This window comes from Corythoichthys intestinalis, chromosome 14, assembly GCF_030265065.1.
Source record: "Corythoichthys intestinalis isolate RoL2023-P3 chromosome 14, ASM3026506v1, whole genome shotgun sequence".
NCBI lineage: Eukaryota > Metazoa > Chordata > Actinopteri > Syngnathiformes > Syngnathidae > Corythoichthys > Corythoichthys intestinalis.
In genome coordinates, this window is record NC_080408.1 from 35,987,691 (window position 1) to 36,011,416 (window position 23,726).

The 23,726-nt window shown below is 44.9% G+C and overlaps 1 protein-coding gene across 1 annotated transcript in view; it reads right to left on the reverse strand.

Annotated features, from left to right (window-relative positions):
- Positions 1-8,021: 8,021 nt before the first annotated feature.
- Positions 8,022-23,726, reverse strand: part of aqp4 (aquaporin 4) — a 91,771-nt gene continuing 76,066 nt past the window's right edge. The window contains exons 5-6 of the mRNA XM_057857520.1: positions 8,489-8,569; positions 8,022-8,392 (exon numbers count right to left, since the gene is read on the reverse strand). Of these exons, the coding sequence (XP_057713503.1) occupies positions 8,195-8,392; positions 8,489-8,569 (279 nt within the window). The 3' untranslated portion in view covers positions 8,022-8,194. The remainder of the gene's footprint in view (positions 8,393-8,488; positions 8,570-23,726) is intronic.

A 23,726-nucleotide genomic window follows, 5' to 3' on the forward strand; every position in this document is an offset into this window, starting at 1 on the left:
AACTATTTGTCAAAGCAGAGAAGTGCGAGTTTCACCAGGATTCAATACAGTTTCTGGGGTTTATTGTGGAAAAGGGACAGCTCCGGCCTGATCCCGCTAAAATTCAGGCAGTAGCCGAGTGGCCGACTCCAACATCGCGTAAGCAACTACAAAAGTTTCTCGGGTTCGCCAACTTTTACAGACGTTTCATTCGTAACTATAGTATGAGGGCCGAGCCCCTTACTAGACTAACCTCCAACAAAAGGCCGTTTACGTGGTCTTCGGTGGCAGAGGCCGCATTTGTAGGCCTTAAACGGGCATTTACGAGTTCACCTGTCCTGGTCCATGCTGATTCTGATCTTCCGTTTGTGGTCGAGGTTGACGCATCGAGTTCCGGAGTGGGGGCCGTCCTGTCCCAGAGGTCTACCGTCGACCAGAGACTGCACCCATGCGCATTCTACTCCCGCCGCCTCACCCCAGCGTAAGCAAACTATGATGTCGGCAACCGGGAGCTACTCGCCATTGTGCAGGCTTTGCAGGAATGGAGGCACTGGTTGGAGGGGACTGAAGAGCCGTTCCAGATACTCACAGACCACAAAAACTTGGAGTACCTTCGGGCTGCCAGACGCCTCAACTCTCGCCAGGCCCGTTGGTCGTTGTTCCTGACCCGCTTTAACTTTGCAATTACTTACCGTCCAGGGTCAAGGAATGGAAAGGCTGACGCGCTATCAAGGATCCATGAACCGGTGGAGGAGGGTCCTTCAGAGGAGCCGGTCGTACCTGACCGCCTGATTGTTGGGGCGCTACGGTGGGAGGTCGAGCGTCTGGTGGAGGAGGCCTTGCGGGGTGTAACGGTGCCTGGAGGCTGCCCCGCTGACAAGTTATTCGTTCCGGATGCTCAACGTGCAGGAGTGCTGAAATGGGGTCACACTTCCAAGTTCGCCTGCCACCCAGGTGTGTCTCGCACGTTCTTCCTCATTTTCCAGAGGTTTTGGTGGCCGGGTATGCGCAGGGACGTCATGGACTACGTCGCTGCTTGTACCATCTGCGCTCGAGGCAAGGCGGTTCATCGTCCCCCAGCTGGATTGCTGCATCCACTTCCTGTTCCATCTCGCCCTTGGTCCCATGTGGCACTGGACTTCATCACTGGACTCCCGCGCTCCAAAGGTCTTTCTGTCATCTTGACTGTGGTGGACCGTTTCTCAAAGATGGCACACTTTGTCGCACTCCCCAAGTTACCCTCAGCTCTGGAGACTGCTGATTTGTTGGTGGCGCACATATTCCGGGCTCACGGCATTCCTACTGACCTGGTCTCTGATAGGGGGCCACAATTCGTCTCAAAAGTTTGGGGGGCGTTCTGCAAGGCATTGGGGGCCACGTCAAGCCGGTCTTCTGGTTACCACCCGCAATCGAATGGACAGACAGAACGGGTCAATCAGGAGCTAGAGGCCGCCCTCCGCTGTGTTTGTCAACTGCATCCAGCCTCCTGGTCAGCACACCTCCCGTGGGTGGAGTATGCCCACAACACCCTCGTTTGCTCAGCCACCGGGAGGTCACCATTCATGACCGCATACGGATTCCAACCTCCATTGTTCCCGTCGCAGGAAGCAGAAGTAGTTGTGCCGTCTGTCCAGGTCCACCTGAGGAGGGCCCATAAAGTCTGGAGGAACACAAGGGCTGCACTGGTCCGCACGGCAGCACGCAACCGCCAGATAGCTGACCGCCACAGAAGGCCTGCTCCGGTCTATCGTCCAGGCGAGATGGTCTGGCTGTCGTCGAGGGATTTGCACCTTGCTGGGACTTCTAGGAAGCTGAGCCCTAGATACGTTGGTCCGTTTGCTGTGGATGCTGTGGTCAATCCGGTCTCTGTCAGGCTGAAGCTTCCTAGCTCCATGAGGGTCCACCCAGTTTTCCATGTGTCCCTGCTCAAACCGGTCTCCACCTGCCCCTTGAACCCTCCGCCAGTGCCTCCTCCTGCTCCTCGCGTGGTCGACGGTGGGCCGGTGTATACGGTGCGTACCATTCTTGATTCTAGGAGGCGGGGTAGAGGGGTGCAGTACCTGGTCGACTGGGAAGGTTATGGCCCAGAGGAACGCCAATGGGTCCCCCGCTCCTGGATCCTCGATCCGTCGCTGCTGCGGGATTTCCACTCCCTTCATCCCTCGAAACCAGGTGGTCCGCCAGGGGGCGTCCGTTGAAGGGGGGGTTCTGTCATATTTGTGTGTGTTCTCAGCTCTTTTTTCTTTATGCAGCACCTGATCGAGCCAGATTGGCGGGGTAATGCGACACACCTGTGCTTGATTAGGAAAGCTCAGTATTTAAGGAAACCTGTCACCATCTGCAAGTGTCGGACTATTGCTTGCTACTTGCCTTGCTTACCGCCTGTGTGTTCATCGTCAGCCTTCGAGTTTCCCGACGTTCTACGGTCGTATTTTGGTTTGGTCATCTTTACTTTAGTGCTCTTTTGGGCTTTGTAGTTTGATTCTTGTACTCTGTTATATTCATGCATATTTCGCATGCTCCCTTTGTTGTACTTTATTATTATACTCGCGTTTATTTGCGTGCTCTCTCAGTTTGTTATATCCGCATTTTTCGCGTGCTCCCTTTGTTGTAATTTATTATTATACTCGCGTTTATTTGCGTGCTCTCTCAGTTTGTTATATCCGCATTTTTCGCGTGCTCCCTTTGCTGTAATTTATTATTACACTCGCGTTTATTGGCGTGCTCTCTCAGTTTGTTAAACCCGCATTTTTGGCGTGCTCCCTTTGTTGTACTTATTAAACACAAACTTTAGCTTTACCTGATCTCTTGGTCTGTTTTTGGGATTCACATCAACGGCTTGCCGTTCATGACAAGTATATAGTCGAATCGTCTCAAAATATGATTCTAATTCACATAATAATGCTATTTAAGACTTTTTTTCTCCTATCATATACTCTTTAAAGGCTAAAGCAGCAATGCATATTCTCTCTTGCCAAGATAAGAAAACAAATCTTAACGTGTTTCCAAACAAGCAAGATGGAGTGCAGCCTAGCCTTACACACATCCTAAACTGGTGTGGAGAGTGAGGGAGAGGCGCAGCACATTTTACATGAGTGATACGACCCAAACACTCCGCATACAATATGAAAATGTCACGCATTGTAAACATATGACAGAAACTATGTCGCATTTTCGTCTCATCATACGAAAACTGGCATATGTTCTAATCTCCTAAACCACGTTTTTAGCTCGGCATCGGGAAAATGTTCGTCCACGAAATATTTTCGTTATCGTCATTGCTGACGAAAACAACACTGGTGCAGGCAGGATGGGATTGATTAGCACTCAGTGGCGTTGTTATTGCTTGTGCAGGCGACCAGTTTAGGGAGTAGTCTGCCTTTCACCACAAGTCAGCTGGTATAGGCTCTGGAACCCTGTGCTCTTGACAAGAATAAGCTGTGTTCAAGATGAATGGATGTTTGCTATTTGGTCTTTATTTGTAAAGCCAGTTGGGATCTTTTTTGATGACTTAGGGCTATAAATAAACTAGACTTGATAAACGTCAACATAGTGACAACACAGAAGTCAACATGTGCATTATTCCTCGTCCAGATTTTACATTAAAGTTAAACCTAAATTTAATCGATTGTAATTAAAAAAAAAAAAAACTTATTCAATTTAATGAAAGGTGTTTGCTAGAGTAACAGTTTCTGTCTTGCCAGAACTGTATTTTAATGTAAAATCTAAACATACATCTGTGACTACTTTGTCTTACCAGCACCCAGTCATGTCTACCACTTATTGAGAGCAGTTCGAAGTGATGCTTCACAGCAATAGCACTTCTGTTTGAAGGTAACATAAAAATGTCAAACATTTTTCCAAACTTTAAAAAACTTAAAAAAAAATTTTTTTTTAAAAGTTTAAAAAAGTTTTATACTGTTGGACTACAAAATGTGTCAATTTAATGGACTATTAGCAATACAGGAGGACACCTCCTCTTGTTAAATTGTTCTTTCTTACGGCGACTAACTGTTGCGAATGTTCATTTCCCCAAAACACTGGTTCAAATTTCACTTCATCATTATAATTTTATACAAAATTCATAATTCCAAAAATGACTAAGTTCTTAAGGTTCGACATTGGCAATAGTGAGTTCCATTATCTTTGCTTGACAACCATGCTTTCCACTGCAGGACCATATTGACAAACGCGTCACCCTATATGATGCGATGGCGTAATGAATGACTTATTATTACACTTCCAAGTTCCCTGGAATGCATTCTCTCAAATATTCATCACGAGTGACAGAGTGAGTGAGAATATCAATCATATTTTCAAGACAGCGTGAATTATTAAGAGAGCCAGTGTAACAAAGCCTGGCACTGGCAATGTTATTTATCTGTGTATGTGCATGTGTGTGTGACAGCATCAGTACGAAGTGTCACACGCCTTCCTGTTCCTGCACCTCCCTGTGTGCCCAGAGCATCACACTCAAGGCACTTTGCAGAATCAAACAATTTCACGCAGCTACTGGAGGAGGAAATGAACTGGGCCGCGAGCAGCAATAAAATTATACAAATGTTATTACAGACTTGCCTGCTACTGTCCTACTTTAATTCAAATGTGGGCACTCCAGGCAGCGCTGATGGCGCAGGCCTTCCTGAATAAATCAACATTAGCTTACGTCTAAATTATTAAGGAAGTGTGAGACTTTCTTGTTTATAGTATGAATTATTGAACGAGTGTTTAACACGTTTTTTCCTCCACGAATCCCCAAATATTAATTGCTAATGGTCTTTAAGGTCTATGTTTTATCTTTTGCCTTTTTTTGCACCGCCCGGGCAATTGCATTTGCAAATACGAATTTCCAAGTCATCACTCTGTACTTGAAGGACAATGTATTTACCAGCTTTTTGTATATTTGTGAGCCCAAATTGGTATTAAGACCAAAAGTAGTGTATATAAAACTACGTTCTATATGCTTTTGCATTAGGAAATCATTTGATTTTGAGGGTACAGTACCATAAAAGTGAGATTAAGGCTTTTGATGAGGACAGAGCAGATTGTGCATGTGACATACAGCAAACTACTGAGTCTAGCCAATTTATTAACTTTTATTTGTAAGATGTTAATTCATTTCCCCCTCAAAATATAGCCATTAATATCTAAACCCCTGGCAACAAAACTGAGTACACCCCTATGAAAAAATGTACATCCCTAAATGTCCAAATTGAGTACTGCTTGTCAGTTTCCCTCCAAAATGTCATGTGACTCGTTACAAGAGTTCTGTTAGCATTGCTGCAGAGATTGAAGAGGTGTGGGGTCAGGCTGTTAGTGCTCAGACCATACGCCGCACTCTACATCAAATTGGTGTGCATGGCTGTCACCCGAGGAGGAAGCCCCTTCTGAAGACGGTACACAAAAAAGCCCGTAGTTTGCTGAAGACATGTCAACAAAGCACAAGGATTACTGGAACCATGTCCAATGGTCTGATGAGACGGGTGGGCTTTTTTGTGTACCGTCTTCAGAAGGGGCTTCCTCCTGGGGTGACAGCCATGCACACCAATTTGATCTAGAGTGCGGCGTGTGGTCTGAGCACTAACAGGCTGACCCCACACCTCTTCAATTCCTGCAGCAATGCTGACAGCACTCCTGTAACGAGTCACATGATATTTTGGAGGTGAAATGACAAGCAGTAGTCGAATTGGACATCTAGGGATGTACGCTTTTTCAAAAAGGTGTACTCACTTTTGTTGCAGGGGTTTAGATGTTAAATGCTGCGACATATTAAATTATGCGACATGAAACTGCTAAAGCAGCATGTAGACATTGTTCAAACACAAGTTTTTTTCTGACTTAAAATACAGCAGTTTATTTAAAAGAGGGGTGCAAGAGCAGAAACTGCTTTTTAAGCCTGGTGTGTTTTCCAACATATACATATTTTTTTCCTTTTCAACTTATAGTTTGGGGGAAAAGGGAAAAAACGAAATATATGTATCCCCTTCAAATACTTTATTTGAATATATACATTGAACACCCCCCCCCCCCCCCCCCACACACACACACACAATTCATGTAATTAAGCTCCACCTCTACTTGGCGGATTCGATTACTTATTACTATATTAGTTTTGGAAGAAGAGCAATTGGGAGGCGTGCAAATACAAGGCTCTTGGCTGCCCTCCCCTGGAGGAAGTTGATGCAAAGTTTATGGAGGCCACTAAATTGTTGGCGTACCAGATGAGCAACATCAGTTGCCACCACTGCTCAAGAGAAGGCAGAAGTGAGGTAATTTCTTTTAGAATTAAGCCATTACAAATATATTTACAATAGTCCATATTTTTGGAATAAACTTTATTACCATATCTTACATAAAATACATTGTAAAAAATTCCATCTGTTGACAATGAATAGATGTGGCTAATTGTAAAGTTCTAATCAATTCAGCCATCTTTTATGATTAAAACTAATAGCACATGGACCTTAAACAGCAACCAAAATTTTTTTTCTAATTATTTCACAGAGAACATGTACAAAATAGGAACATTATTTCAAATAGTGTGTTTTCTGTTTAGAGTACATTTACACACAAAAATAAAGAACAGTCCTTCACTTTTAATTTGTGTCTTACTATGCTTACATGCACTTTGCATGGACTAAGTGTGACACTAATCCCAAAATAACAAGGCCACATTTTCTTGCTTGCTCGTACAACTTTAATGTCGCACCATGATGATCCTCAGTGGAATTTACGAGCTCACTGTACCACAGATTGTCTTTCTGCTTCTATTCAAGCTACATATTACAGTGGGGCAAATAAGTATTTAGTAAACCACTAATTGTGCAAGTTCTCCCACTTGAAAATATTAGAGAGGCCTGTAATTGTCAACATGGGTAAACCTCAACCATGAGAGACAATGTGGAAAAAAACATGAATTGTTTGATTTTTAAATCATGGTGTAAAATAAGTATTTGGTCGATACCAGAAGTTCATCTCAATACTTTATCTACACTTTGTTGGCAATTATGGAGGCCAAACATTCTGTAACTCTTCACAAGCTTTTCACACACTGTTGCTGGTATTTTGGCCCATTCCTCCATGCAGATCTCCTCTAGAGCAGTGATGTTTTGGGGCTGTCATTGGGCAACACGGACTTTCAACTCCGTCCACAGATTTTATATGGGGTTGAGATCTGGAGACTGGCTAGGCCACTCCAGGACCTTGAAATGCTTCTTACGAAGCCACTCCTTTGTTGCCCTGGCTGTGTGTTTGGGATCATTATCATGATGAAAGACCCAGCCACGTCTCATCTTCAATGTCCTTGCTGGAAGGAGATTTTCACTCATAATCTCTCAATACATGGCCCCATTCATTCTTTCCTTTACACAGATCAGTCGTCCTGGTCCCTTTGCAGAAAAACAGCCCCAAAGCATGTTTCCACCCCCATGCTTCACAGTGGGTATGGTGTGGTTCTGGGATTTTTGCTACCCTGTCTTGTTATCATTTTGACGCCACGGGGTGAGATCTTGCATGGAGCCCCAGATCGAGGGAGATTATCAGTGGTCTTGTATGTCTTCCATTTTCTAATAATTGCTTCCACAGTTGATTTCTTTACACCAAGCTTTTTACCTATTGCAGATTCAGTTTTCCCAGCCTGGTGCAGGTCTACAATTTTGTCTCTGGTGTCCTTCGACCGCTCTTTGGTGTTGGCCATAGTGGAGTTTGTTGGAGTGTGGCTGACTGAGTTAAAACAGGTGCCATTAAGACAGGTAATGAGTGGAGCCTCGTTAGACCTCGTTAGAAGAAGTTAGACCTCTTTGACAGCATAAAATCTTGTGACTAAATACTTATTTTTCACTCTAATTTGGAAATAAAGTCTTTAAAAATCAAACAATGTGATTTCCCCCCCCACATTCTGTCTCTCATGGCTTTGGTTTACCCATGTTGACAATTACAGGCCTCTTTAATCTTTTCAAGTAGGAGAACTTGCATAATTGGTGGTTGACTAAATACTTATTTGCCCCACTGTAAATGGTAATACTGTACATCCAAATTGTTCAGTGCACAAAGCTTCTTGGACTGAAAATACATTCAAGAATGGAATGTTTCAAGGCATGGCAGGTGCAGGGAAGGGGAGTCATGCAGGTGCAGGGGAGTCAGTAAGAAAGCCCCCAAAATTTATTTCATTCATTCTCATTTACAGAATACTCTCCATTTACAAAACTTCTGCCTGTCATACAGTGGACAGCACTTCTCTTGCGTCTTTTCTCTCTGTCCTTTTCTTCCTCCTGGCCAACTCCATGTCTCTGTATGCCCCCATTTGGTCCTTGGGAATCACCTGCCCTGAACCTGGTTTGCCGTCCGGGCAGAACAGGAATTCATACAGCAGTCCAGCAACAACGGCACCCAGGACAGGTCCGACCCAGTACACCTACAGTGGCGTACGGATACCTATTTTTCACATCCTAACAATTTTTCTTAATGTGAGCACCAACAAATTAGGAAATTTGGGTCATCCAACTCTTACCCAGTGTTGGTCGAAATTGCCCGTGACCACTGCAGGGCCAAAGGAACGAGCAGGGTTCATGCTGGCTCCTGTGTAAGGAATCTGCGAGAAGTGAAAAAAATAATACACAAAACAAAAAATTTCAGTGGATAGTTACTTTGACCTTCCTGTGGTCTTATTTTCTCCAGGCAAGTTTCCAGAGGTAGGTTACCACTCAATGACATCTACCTCTAAACGTGCCTTTGGGTGTGACTTATCATGTTGAAGCATAGTGTAATACATTGGAAAGTTGTCTCTATGACATAAATGATAATAAATTGTGGTAATAATAATTAGTCCCTTGCCATAGTCACAGTAAGGTAGTTGAGAAAAATATACTTCTACAAGTAGTTTTATCACCCCATACTTTTTACTTCTACTTGAGTAGATTTGTGAAGAAACACTAGTCTTACACTACAATCATTTCTCCTCTTTATTCTACATATTAGATTTTAGTTTATTTTTTGTCATAGATTCCCAGAGTGACTCTACCAGTTTCACTAATCAAAATCATATGACCGCATTTTACCAATCACCCGTAACAAGACAGTCACATGACCACACACAAGCTCAGCACTTCTCAAATAGTGGGGTGGGCCCCCCCTTGGGGGATGCAGAGCGATGCCAGGGGTGGCGCATGTGACCTTGGTACTTAGAACTTTTTGCCGTACTAGAAATAAAATGTAATTGCACATCCCCTCAGTGGGTGACAGTGGCGCTATCATTTTAAGAGTGTGCGCAGTATTTTCAAACCACACAAGAGCACACAGTAAAGAGCATTGGAGATATGAAAAGCTTCGACAAGGAAATATGACATCGAAGTGTTTGTTTTTTTGGCTTTGACTTTTATTACAGTGGGTGACGAGGAAAGACCAATCTGTTTACTGTGTCTAAAAATGTTTGCAGCAGACAGCAGGAATCCAGTTCAATTAAAAGATTAGACATTAGACCCCAAACACATTGATAAGCCGCTTGATTGTTTTTCAGCGAAAACGTGCCAAATATTGCAGACAATTGTCCCGCTTTGTCAGTGTTACATGAGTAAACCAGCGAGCACTGCGCATGCTCAGTGCAAAAGAACCACACACCATCGTAAAGGAGCTGATACTACCTGCAGCAAAAACAAAAACTGTCCACCTGACCAATGACACTGTCGTTTTTGTCCTATAAATTTGTTTGTTTGGTCAAATTGTTTGGCATATTGTTCTCATGAGTGAATGTTGCTAAACAATTCTAATTGATTTTATTACATTTTATTTTTCTGTATCAAATGGGGCGGTACGGTGGCCACCCAAAAACATGTGTGGTAAGCTGATTGAACACTAAATTGTCCGCGACCCTTGTGAGGAAAAGCGACATGGAAAATGAATGAATCTAATGGTCAAAAATGTACTAGAGTGTTTGCCTAGCACGGCCAGACTGTTCTCCCTGTATTTTTCAAACACTGAGAGAAAAGTCTGGGAACCAGCCCATTAACGGCCTCTCGAGCAGGTACAAAATCAATCAACAAATCAGATTCGTTTATTTGCGTGACGTGTTCTTAACGAGCAACGTCACTCTTGCGCGTCGAAAGTCGTCTCCACAACAACACAGATGGTGAACGGGAGAGCCGAGAATATGTTCCAATCCACGGTAAAATCCGTTTTAAATTACCAAAAACACATCGACACGAGTCATTGACAACAGTCTGTCTCGCGCTAGTCATGTAGAATAAACTCCGCTCTCTTCGTATGTTTACTTCCGCGCGCAAGTCCCTCGTCCTGCCCTCGTCATTTTACTAACGTCACGTCTGCCCGTCGCTGATTGGTCCACTCCGCTGTCTGTTTGCTGTGGCTTGCTCCGCCCTGGAAATTGTATCCGCTGAATGGTGGCCAGACTCAAAAGCTGGAACAGCGGTGAGTCTGGTGTACCAGGCAACTAGAGTGTATTTTTACAGAGAGGTGACCTTTTTCTCTTTTTAACTCCGGCAAACTGATGCACCTTCAGTCTTTTCATAAACAGTGTAAATAAAATCACTTTTATTACTTTTTTCCTTTAATATAAAAAAAGGACACAATGTTATGCAGAGACGTACTTATAATAATAATAATTTTATAGACAAATGATACCACTTACAGTGGTGGCAGAGAGTTGGGGGGCATGAAACATTTAAGTTTTTCTGGGGGAGGGCGTAACAGAAAGTAATTGAGAAGCGCTGCTTTAAAGCATCGGAAAAAATGAACTTTCACTCAAAAACGCGGATTTGGATAGACCACAGAAAAGCAGAGATATGATTGTTTTAATTTACAGAGCAATCATACTCTTTGGATGGGTGATGTTTCATTTTTTAGATTTATCTAGTCAGTCGGAATTCAATTATTTTTATGTCTCTTTTGGGCCGAATATAATCATGTAACAGGTTATAGTAAAGTATAATAACAGTTCATATACAGTGGTATGAAAAAGTATCTGAACATTTTGAAATTTCTCACATTTCTGCATAAAATGTCTGCTTTAACTCAAACCACCAATCAATTATAGGTTTTCATATTTTAATGATAGGATGCAAACAATGACATAAGGGGTAAAATAAGTAAGCGAACCGTCCGCCTAAGGAGACTGAACGAGCAATTGAAACTAATTTTTACCAAACAATTTAAGTCAGGTGGGTGCCCAATTACTGATGAGTGGTTTACAGCTGCCTTTCCCACTATAAACCACACACCTGATAAGAATTGTCTTGATGAGCAGTGTTGGGCACGTGACTTTGAAACGTGAAAAAGTAACTGAGTTAGTAACTGAATTACTCTATAGTAAAAGTAACTACTTTCCAGGGAAAGAAACAATTTCCGTTACTTTAAAAAGTTGTTGTATGTCAAAGAATTTGAAATTTTCTGAGCAGTATTCGAGTTAGTTGAATAGAGAAGAACAGACAGGTAGTTGTGTTATAGAACCTTGTAATATTGCACCTCACCAGCAACATTTATCCTACACTTGAAGTGCAACAAAAATAAACAGATTTGAATTGCTTACCACAGATGTGGACAAAAGCTTTGAATTAATGAGCAGGGACAAACAGCCTGGAGTCATAAGTACATGCGCTATTAGGCTCGAGCGTTTACGTCACAGAATGGGGGATCACGTGATATTTGACAACAACGCAGCCATATTGGAAGCAGGTCTGGCTCGCTGACATTAAACTTTAACTTGCCAGTTCGATAAAGAGACAAACTCGTTACTAAGGCGAACAGATATGTGATCAAACTTAAGGATCTGAACAATGTTGAACCTTACGAGCAAGCCGAAGACAAATGGAGTAAAGATGTCGACGGGCTTCCAGAATTACGCGAAATGGACATTCTGCTGTATTTGTTTGGTGTATGTTACTAAAATCATCAGCGATTCTGAAATTACAAATCGCTATAAAGTTACGAACAGTTTTGCTGCGAATGGGTGCAGGACCTGCATATTATGACCGTATCAAACGGCAACTCCATTGTTCTTGCAAAGGTAGGTTATGTGTGTTTACTATTTTCATTGCCATGAACGTGAACGCACCCCAAGTCTTGGATGACGAATAAACAGAGCAGAGTAGACTCGCTACGGTTGGCAGTTTCTTCAATTTATTCTGAGTAAGTAATGCACCACTTTTGACCGTCAGTAACGGTAACGGCGGGAAAAAAATAATTGGTTAGATTACCCCGTTACTGAAAAAAATAACGGCGTTATGTAACGGCATTATTTATAACAGCGTTATTCCCAACACTATGGCTTAAGTAAAATCTCGTGTCATTCTTTCCCAAGTCACTCGCCACATTATTTCAGAGATCAAAACTGTAAAGCAGGGGTCTCCAAACCGGTCCTCGAGGGCTGCTGTGGGTCCTGGTTTTTGTTCATACCGATCAAGCACAGACATTTTAACCAATGATGTTTCTACTAAAACAAGCAGCACCTGACTGCAATCAACTGATTACACTTGGTGAAAAAAATGTGGTCTTGTTTTGTTAGAGTGAAATCCTGCATCCACTGTGGCCCTATGTGGAATAGTTTCGAGATCACTACTGTAAAGCCTCGAGTAACTGAATCTTATTCTAGCAATAGCTAATTCATAGCTCGACAATCGATTCATCAAAGGTTTTGTGGTTGTTTAATGTCTGTAAACCTGTCTGTACACCGTTCTCAAGCTTGATTTTTAGATTGTATTATTTACTGCGGATCACATTCTAAATAATGTTAGCTACAAAAAAACACAACAGGTAGGAATAGATGAGCGATACACCTCTGCAAATACTGATGCGTCATAACTAGGGCTGTCAAAATTATCACGTTAACTAATTATTAATTTTTTGATAATTATTTATTAAATGAATCACGTTAAAATATTTGACGCAATTAACGCACAAGCCCCGCTCAGACAGATTTAAATGAGTAGAGTGAAATGCCAACTTGTTAATTGTGTTTTATGGAGTTTTCCCGCCCTCTGCTGGCGCTTGAGTGTGACTGATTTTATAGGCTTCAGCACCCATGAGCATTGTGTAAGTAATTATTGACATCAACAATGGCGGGCTTCTAGTTTATTTTTTGATTGAAGATTTTACAAATTTTATTAAAACGAAAACATTAATCGGGGTTTTAATATAAAATTTCAATAACTTGTACTAACATTTATCTTTTAAGAACTACAAGTCTTTCTATCCATGGATCGCTTTAACAGAATGTTAATAATGTTAATGCCATCTTGTTGATTTATTGTTATAATAAAAAAATACAGTCCCTATGTACCGTATGTTGAATGTACATATCCATCTTGTGTCTTATCTTTCCATTCCAACAATAATTTAAATATGGCACCACAGTTTGTTGTCATATATGCAAAGAATCACTGAAAAAGTCATGAGCCTTTTTCACCTTTTGTTATTTTCAGCCGGATGTTATCATTAGTTCCGCTATAGAAAGAGAAGTCTGACGTACAAAACAAAAAGTATTTATAACGGCGTTATTCCCAACACTTGATGAGAAGCATTGTCTAGTATACTAGTGCATTATGGCTTGGTCAAAAGAGCTGTCTGAAGACCTGCGATCAAGGATTGATAGGTATAAAGCTGGGAAAGGATACAAAACCATCTCTAAAAGTCTGGATGTTCATTGATCGATGTCATGTCATGTCATTTCCTGTTTTATTTTGAAGGCTTCACCCTCCTCGAGTCTGTGTACTTGCCCTTCCTCTGGTCACCTAATCACTTATTGTTTCCACCTGTTCCCCATTACCCCCTGTGTATATATTGCCTTAGTTTCCATTGTCACGTGCAGAAGTGTCTTTCATCTAAGGTCAGTCACGTCAGCCTCTCGCCATAGCTACTGTATCATAGTTATTCTGTGCATTATCCTCCATTTGGAGCGCTTTGTTTTTGTAACTTTTGATCCTAGCCAGCTTGACTTTTTCCTCCATCTGGAGCGCTTTATGTTTTTGCCTCATCTCCCTTTTGGAGTGCTTTGTGTTTGAAACCTTTTTTTTGATTCTAGTCATTCTGACTCATTCCTCCATTGGAGCGCTTTCTGTTTGTACTTTTTGTCATCCCCGCATGTCAGTGGAAGAACCTGTTTTCAAAATAAAAGTTTTTTGCCCGAAACTCCGCAACTGAGTCCGCCTCGTCGTCTTGGTCTGACAGAACACTTCTGCCAGAAATGGACCCAGCGGAGTTTTCTGAATTCTTTGCCACGCTGCGAGAGCAAGCGGATCGCCTCACCTCACCCGCCAGGAGGACTTCCAGGCCGCGATGGCTGCACAGCTGGTCCACATGAACAATCAGATGATGGAGCTCACAGCCCAGCTGCTCTCAGCACACTCAGCCCCCACTACCGGATCCCCCGCCTGCCCCCCTCCTGCTTCCTCCCCCACAGTCTCTGGAAGAGGACCTAGATTAGTGCCGCCGCAGCGGTTCTGTGGGGATCCAGGTACAAGCCAAGCTTTTATTACTGAATGCGGCATGCACTTTGATTGCTCGCCTCACGATTTCACCTCAGATCGCTCTCGTATCGCCTTTATGGTATCCCATATGTCGGGACGGGCCCGGGCCTGGGCCATGGCGGAGTGGGAGCGCGATTCACTATCATGCCATGTCTTGTCCTCATTTAAAGACGCCCTAAAGAAGATGTTTGACCCCGTTTGTTCTGAGAGAGACCGAGCCCGAGAACTCAGCAGCTTGCATCAAGGTAAAGCCTCAGTCAACGACTATGCTATTCAGTTCCGTACCCTGGCCACGGGTTGTGGCTGGTGCCACACTGCCCTGTATGACACTTTTTTCAAGGGACTCTCTCCCACTATTCGGGATCGACTCGTACCGCTCGACCTTCCGGAGGGGTTGGACGACCTCATCGCCCTAGCCATACGCACTGACCACCGTCTTGAGGAGCTGAGCAAGAGCCGAGCTATTCACGCTGTGAGATCAACTCCTGAGTCGCTGGAGCGGTCCGAACCTCGCCGCGCTCACACCCCGCCGTTCGCACCTCATTGGGACCATAACGATACCGTACCCATACAACTCAGACCCACACGTACATCCCCAGAGAAGCGCAGACGCCGACACCAGGAGAGACTGTGTTTCTACTGTGGGAGCTCAGGACACCTGGTGGCAGTTTGCGCCGCCCGCAGAGCTAAGCCCAGCCACAACAATCAACCTGTGTGTGCCACTCCTCGCTCTACGACCACCGTTCAAGTAAAACACGGGTCTTCCTCACATACACTCCCTGCTTTCATTGACTCCGGCGTTGATGAATGTCTGATGCCATGGAGGGTTTGCAACCTCCTGGGTCTACAGGCTGTCCCACTCGACCGACACCTGGTGGCCAGATCCCTCAATGGAGAGAAACTGTTTAACATCACCCATTCCTGCGAACCGGTAGAAATCACAGTCCAAGGACACACTGAGACCATGTCATTCCATTTGTTTCCTGCCCAAGCTCAGTCATTGGTTTTGGGACTTTCATGGCTTCGCAAACACCAACCCCACATTGAGTGGAACTCCGGGTCCATACTGGGGTGGGGTGGGGACTGCTGGGGACGTTGTCTGGCTATTGAGAACCCTGGGGTTGGCGATCCTGGTGTTGGTGAGACTGATTAATAAGTTTTCTCTCTGTCACTCCAGAGCTAGAGATCGACTCCCGAGTGTTATCACCACCTACGCCAGGTTTTTAGTAAGACCCGAGCCCAGTCTCTGCCACCCCACCGTCCCTATGACTGTGCTGTTGACCATATCCCGGGCTCCACTATCCCCAGGGGGCGCCTTTATCCTATCTCCGGTCCTGAAAAAGTCGCCATGCTTGAGTACATTCAAGCTTCCTTGAAAGCAGGGCTCATCCGTCCTTCCTCGTCCGCAGCTGGGGTGGGCTTCTTTTTTGTAGGCAAGAAAGATGGGTCACTCTGTCCCACCATAGACTACCGTCAGCTCAACGACATCACCATCAAGAATCGCTATCCACTCCCCCTCATATCTTCAGTATTCGACCAGTTGCAGCAGGCCAAAGCCCTCACTAAATTAGATCTACGCAACGCCTACCATTTAGTCCGCATTAGAAAGGGAGACGAGTGGAAGACGGCCTTTAACACCCCAGATGGCCACTATGAGTATCTGGTTATGCCCTTCGGCCTCACCAACGCACCTGCATTCTTCCAAGCATTAATCAATGACGTCCTCCGTGATTTTCTTGACCATTTTGTATTTGTCTATCTGGATGACATCCCTATTTACTCCCGGATCTAGCCACCCGCAAGCAGCATGTGGAATCAGTTTTGAAACGCCTTCTCACCAACGACCTTTATGTTAAAGCCGAGAAAAGCGAATTTCATGTTGACTCTATCTCCTTCCTGGGCTTTATTATAACCCCTGGGGGGGTCCAGATGGATCCAGCCAAAATAAACACAGTAGTTAACTGGCCGACACCGGGCAGTTGTAAGAAGCTTCAGCAATTTCTTGGGTTCGCCAACTTTTACAGGCGGTTTATCCGCGGTTTAGGTACTATTGCAGGTCCTCTCCACGCTCTTACTTCCACCAAGGTGCATTTTGAATGGACCCCTGCGGCAGAGGCAGCGTTCCGGGCCTTGAAGAACCGCTTCACCACAGACCCCATCCTGACCATGCCTGATCCTCGTCGTCAGTTCGTGGTGGAGGTCGACGCCTCCTGTGAGGGCATTGGGGCTATACTGTCCCAACGAGCGGAGCATGATGGGAAGATGCATCCCTGCGCCTTCCTTTCCCGCCGCCTATCTCCAGCTGAGCGGGACTACAACGTGGGCGACCGAGAACTACTCGCCATCAAGACCGCTCTGGAGGAGTGGCGGCATTGGCTCGAGGGGGCGGAGCAACCCTTCATACTTTGGACGGATCATCGAAATCTAGAGTATCTAAAGACGGCTAAGAGACTCAATTCTCGCCAGGCCAGGTGGGCGCTCTTTTTTGACGGATTGTCCTTCTCTATCTCTTACAGCCCGGGGTCCCAGAACATCAAAGCAGACACCCTCTCACGCCTCTACAACCCCGAGCCAGTAGCCAAGGAACCTGAAACCATCCTGCCACTGAATTGTCTGGTAGGGGCCGTAACTTGGCAAATAGAAACGGATGTTAAGCAGGCATTTTAGGGGGGGTCCGGACACCTCAGGGGTGCCCTGAGAACCGACTATTCGTCCCGGCTGACCTACGCCCCCGGGTGATCCAATGGATCCACTCCACGCCGCTTTCCTGTCATCCGGGAGTCAGGCGCACCATGCACGCCATCTCCCGGAGGTTCTGGTGGCCAGTCATGGAGCCGGAGGTCTGGGAGTACGTCGAGGCTTGCTCGGTCTGTGCCCAAAACAAGACGTCCACCAGACCACGCATGGGCCTTCTTCAACCCCTCCCGATTCCCTTCAGACCATGGGCTGAAATTTCCTTGGACTTTGTCACGGGGCTTCCTGTATCCCAGGGAAACACCACAATCCTGACCGTAGTTGACCGCTTCTCCAAGATGGCCCGCTTCATAGCCCTGCCTGCCTTGCCCTCTGCCAAAGACACTGCAGGGATCATGATGCGGGAGGTATTCCGCATTCATGGCTTCCCCCGCGACATTGTCTCGGACCGGGGGCCACAGTTCGTGTCACTCTTTTGGAGGGAATTCTGCCGCCTCATCGGGGCCAAGGCCAGTCTCACGTCAGGATACTATCCGGAGTCCAACGGCCAGACCGAGCACCTCAACCAACAGTTGGAGACCGGCCTCTGGTGTTTGGTATCCCAGAACCCATCCATATGGAGCAACCACCTGGTCTGGGTCGAATATGTCCACAACACACTTCCCACCTCCGCCACAGGTATGTCACCCTTTAAATGCGTCCATGGCTACGATCCGCCTTTGTTTGCTGCACAGGAGCCAGAGGTCTCTGTCCCGTCTGCCCATGCCTTGGTCCGCCATAGCAGACGCATATGGGAAGCAGCTCGCCAAGTCCTCGTCCGCCAAGGGGATCGAGTGAAAAGGGCCGCAGACCGCCACCGACGCCCAGCACCCGCCTACCAGGCGGGACAGCGAGTGTGGCTAAGCGCACGAAACCTTCCCCTCAGGGCCACCTGCCGGAAGTTGGCCCCCCGCTTTGTGGGTCCGTTTCCTGTATCGAAGGTTGTAGGCCCAGCAGCGGTACGTCTACATCTTCTACGCTCCCTGAGAGTCCACCCCACCTTCCACGTCAGCCAAGTCAAGGCTGTGGTGGAGAGCTCCATGGTGCCTATGCCACGTTCTCCACTTCCTCTGGACATCGACGGCGGCCCTGCCTATCAGGTCAAGAGGTTGCTGGCGGTGCGACCCCGAGGTCGTGGCCGTCAATACCTGGTGGACTGGGAGGGCTACGGCCCGGAGGAGTGACAATGGGTTCCCTCGCGGTTCATCCTGGACCCCTCGTTGATCAGGGACTTCCACAGGGACCACCCCGACCAGCCTGGACCGTCTAATAGCCGGTCCTAGAAGGGGGGGTTCTGTCATATCATGTCATTTCCTGTTTTATTTTGAAGGCTTCACCCTCCTCGTGTCTGCGTACTTGCCCTTCCTCTGGTCACTTAATCACCTATTGTTTCCACCTGTTCCCCATTACCCTCTGTGTATATATTGCCTTAGTTTCCATTGTCACGTGCAGAAGTGTCTTTCATCTAAGGTCAGTCACGTCAGCCTCTCGCCATAGCTACTGTATCATAGTTATTCTGTGCATTATCCTTCATTTGGAGCGCTTTGTTTTTGTAACTTTTGATCCTAGCCAGCTTGACTTTTTCCTCCATCTGGAGCGCTTTATGTTTTTGCCTCATCTCCCTTTTGGAGTGCTTTGTGTTTGAAACCTTATTTTTGACTCTAGTCATTCTGACTTATTCCTCCGTTGGAGCGCTTTCTGTTTGTACTTTTTGTCATCCCCGCATGTCAGCGGAAGAACCTCTGTTTTCAAAATAATAAGTCTTTTGCCCGAAACTCCGCAACTGAGTTCACCTTGTCGTCTCGGTCTGACAATCGACAGTCAGAAGTTTTCCACAAATGGACTGAATGCACTGTTGCGTCTCTCCCAAGGAGTGGCCGTCCACCAAAGATGACGCCAAACGTTCAGCGCAGAATTCTGAGAGGTAAAAAAACAACCCTAGAGTGTCTTACTGAAATCACGGGCACAGTCCAATATTGATGTGCACATATCAACTATATGTAAAACTATGGCCAAGAATGGTGTTCATGAGAGGACCCCAGAGAGGAAGCCAGTGCTGTCTAAAAAAACATTGTTGCCTGTTTAATGTTCGCAAAATGGCACTTGGACACTCCAAAGAAGTTTTGGGCAAAATATTTTGTGGACTGATGAAACCAAAGTTGAATTGTTTGGGTGTAACACACAATGACATGGGTGGAGGAAAAATTGAACTGCTCACCAACATCAACACCTCATCCCCACCATGAAGCATGGTGGAGGGAGCATCATGATTTGTGGCTGTTTTGCTTCTTCAGAGCCTGGACAACTTGCAATCATTAATGGAAGAATGAATTCAAAAGTTTATCAGGATGTTTTGCAGGAAAACCTGAGGCTAAAAAAATTCAAGCTAAAAAGAGGATGGATGCTGCAACAAGACAACGATCCAAAAAACAGAAGGAAATAAACTTCAGAATGGTTTCAGAAGAACAAAATACACGTTCTGGAGTGGCCAAGTCAAAGTCCAGACTTGAACCCCATTGATATGCTGTGGCGTGACCTAAAGACAGCGATTCATGCCAGACATCCCAAGAATCTGATTGAACTACAGCAGTTTTGTAGAGAAAAATGGGACAAGATTAGTCCTGATCGATGTGCCAGACTTGCACTCACAGTGTTATGAATGTTCTTGGCCAACCAATTGTATGTTAAGGCAGAGAAAAGTCGACACCATCTCCGTCCTGGGTGTTTTTATCACCCCTGGGAGGGTTCAGATAGAGATGGCTAAAATCAGCACTATGGTTAACTGGCCGACCCCCGATAGCTGCAAGAAGGTTCAGCAATTCCTGGGATTTGTTTACTTCTACAGGCAGTTTATTTGAGGCTTCAGCACAATAGCGGCCCCCCTCCATGCTCTCCAGACCCTTAAGACCTGTTTCACCATGGAACCCACACTGACTATGCCTGATTCCCTCCGCCAGTTTGTGGTGGAGGTTGACGCCTCCAATGAAGGCATAGGGACCGTACTCCATGGACTTCATCATGGGGCTCCCAGTCTCACAAGGCAACAACACTGTCCTCACAGTGGCTGACCGATTCCTAAAGAGGGCCCGCTTTATGGCCCTGCCCTCCGCCAAGGACACTGCCGAGATCGTGATGCGGCAAGTGTGAGGGGTTCATGGGTTACCCAAGGACATTGTTTCCAACCGGGGGCCCCAGTTCTTGTCCCGATACTGGTGGACATTCTGCATGCTGATCGGAGCCAAAGCCATCCTCACCTCTCGGTATAATCCGGAATACAACTGCCAGACCAAGCACCTTTGAATGTGATTTACTACTGTTGCCACCTGTGTCTCGTTCCTTATATGCTTAAATGCTTTCTCCCTCCCAAGTCCTTATATGCTTAAATTGTTTCTCCGTCCCAAGTTTCGTGCCTAAAGGATAAATTATATCGGATGCGTCTTTGGTATGAATTAAGCTTGAGAACGATAAACCGATACGACCGGATATCCGGTTTTACAGGTGAGAGATACAGATGTATCGATAGTAAAAATACCATTCGACAGTAATTAGCCATTAAATATTCAATGAACTGATAGTAGAGATAGAATTCGGCTATCGCGAGCACAAGAATCGGCTTCTAATGCCTAGTTCAATGCATTGCTTAATATGATAATAATTTAGCTTTTACTTCACATGCTGCGCTTGCGTCATTCACCACACAGCGCACTTAGATCGAGACCGCACGCATGATATAATATGGACATGCACTACTCACGGTCGTGGTTGCCTCAACTTCCCATGCATTTCGGCAGAACCGCTAATAGTCGCCGTCACTACCCGATCGTCACGGGCATATCATAACAACGCGAGAGCTAACGAAACTACTGTAACGCATGCTCCGTAGCATTTTCTTCACAGCCCAAAACGAAACTAGTAGTGGCAACGAAGCAACATGCTAAAACAATGGACAGTGTGATCACCGACACCAGCGACGTGCGATTGATTTTCAACGCACCCAGGAAAACAAAAGTCAGACTATGAAGTGATGAAGGCAGCCAGATCTGTTCGCATGGGACAGAGCTTGTGTGAAGTGGTACAGAGATCGTGAGTTTTTAACCCTGAAAAATAACCCACTACAATGGTGGAAAGGGCAGCACAGGGCCGGCCCAGCCTATACCCAGGCTATGCAGCTACTTAGGGCCCCTGACCACTAGGGGCCCCCCAATCTGGCAGTTGTTTAATTTATATTCTATTTTTTTTACTACAGTTTGCTTTATTTGACTTTTGTGAGTTTTGATACTTAATTTCAAGCTTTAAAAAATAAAAGTTCTTCCTTAACTTCTTTCTCTTTCCTCTTTTAGAAAAAGGTTTGGCGCTATCTACTGTAAGTACTGACAATCATTTGGAGTGAGAAGTTTGAAGTATGCAGTGCAACAAAATCTGATGAATATACAAAATATGGACGTATGGGTTGGATTGCATGGATGGGTTTCACAGTACACTGTGTTGAAATGGTGTGCCAAAAATATGGGCCCCTTGGCATTATTTTGCTTAGGGCCCCTAAATGGCCTGGGCCGGCCCTAGGGCAGCATATTGTTTCCACGAAACGCAGTCTACTTAAACATGAACATGTGGATTAGTTGATCTTCCACAAGAAAAATCTGCCCTTCAAAAAAATATGGACAGTGATGAGGAATAAAAAAAGAGGAAGCACAGGCATAAGTGAATGACTTTGCTGTGTATTAGGTTAAAGTAATGATTATTGACCTGTCTATAATGCCATGTTTTTATTTCCCCCATTATACCAGTCGTAAAGCATACTTTATTATTTATTTATGATAACACTAGCAGGTTTAATTCTTTTTTTTCTAGAGCTGATGCATATAATTAATATTTTTTGTTTACGTTGAAAGTTTGCACTTAAATTACTCACCTCTTGTGTTAAAAACACCAGGAAATACAGTAATTGAATTACTGCACTTTATTGTTGTCTGTCACTGGAGTTTTATTTTATTATCAATCCCATCCAACAAAAGGACGGTCATATAGTAAGCCTTATTCTTTTTCATTAAAAAATAAAACATAACATTGGTATGAAATTTTGTTGTTTAATTTTGACATATTAGAAATGTGGTCTTTTTATATGTTTAAAATACTGTACAAACACACACAACAAATATTTACTATCGTATCGTTTTCACTCTATCGAACCGTATCGTTCTTACACTGTATCTAATCGTATCGAATCGCTTGGCCTTAAAAGTGTATTGTTTTTTAATCGAATCGTAACCTGTGTATCTAGATACATATCAAATCGGCTTCATGCCAGAGATACCCAACTCGAGTATGAATCCGCCAATCTCTGTGTTGACTGCGTGCTCCGCAGTACGTCAAATATAGGACAAAACATACCGACTGCTCATGACTGCGGTCCGGCAGCTCCATGCCGTCATGAGCTGTCGCGTAATCGCGTGATAATGCTGCATTAAAAACAACAAAAACACGCAGTCTGTACTCAACAGAGAAGTAGAGAGGTGGAATTTATTTGACTCAACATTTTTTCACAATTTTTTAATTTTTTTTTTGCTTTTACCATGGGTTTTTGACACGAATTATTGTTTTGATGTACATAACGTGCATAAAAACTCATCGTCCATCCTCATAGCTTTCTGCTATGGTGTTCCATGCAGCTTCCTTTTTTAATGGTGTCCTTATAAAAAGGATCTGCTGCATCATAAATCACTTTGTGACTTTCCAAATCTATGATGAAGCCTTCTTTGTCCATGTTCGCTGGTGTTTAAACCTTGACCAAGCACTTGTACTACGAACAGAGTTCAACCTCCCCAGAAGTAATCCTGCTTACCAGCGGGTAACCGGAGTTGACAAAACCTGGTTATCTAGTTTATGGTCAACTGCTGCTACGACGCTGATTATGAGGTTGATTAGTCGAACCTGTGTCAACCCAGTCAGAGTTACTGCGCGTTCGCATAAAAGGGGGCGGAGACCAGAGTCAAACCCTACTTGTGATAATTGCACGGGCACCTTACTTCACGCAAGAGGAATGCGCGATAATCATGCGGAGTTATGAGGAATTAAAATCCATCTTCACCACGAAATCCAACACCGCTTCAGCTGGAATAGCGCGACAGGTCTGTTGGCAGCGAATTACAGATCGTGTGATTTGTGAACGCGTCAATATGCCAGTTTACTTATGTCCATGAAAAGAAATAAAGCCTGCTCCTAAGATTTGGTACATTAACTGTTAGAAATAATTTATCGTGCATCACCACATCAAGCAGGATGATTGTATGTTTAGTCCCATTGACTGTATAAATAACTATGTCCTTTGAACATCTTCAGAGTAGAGGTTAGACTGGGCCTAAAAAAATCCAGCCCGACCCGGCCCAAGCCTGATCAATTAACTTGATTTGCAGGCCCGAGCCTGAAAGTGTCTTCGCCCTTTGTTGCCACTACAGCACAATGGCGTACCGCAAGCAACACGTCACTTCCGCTCATTAATATTCATGACATTAGCTACTGTTGCTCAGTAGGGACAGGTCA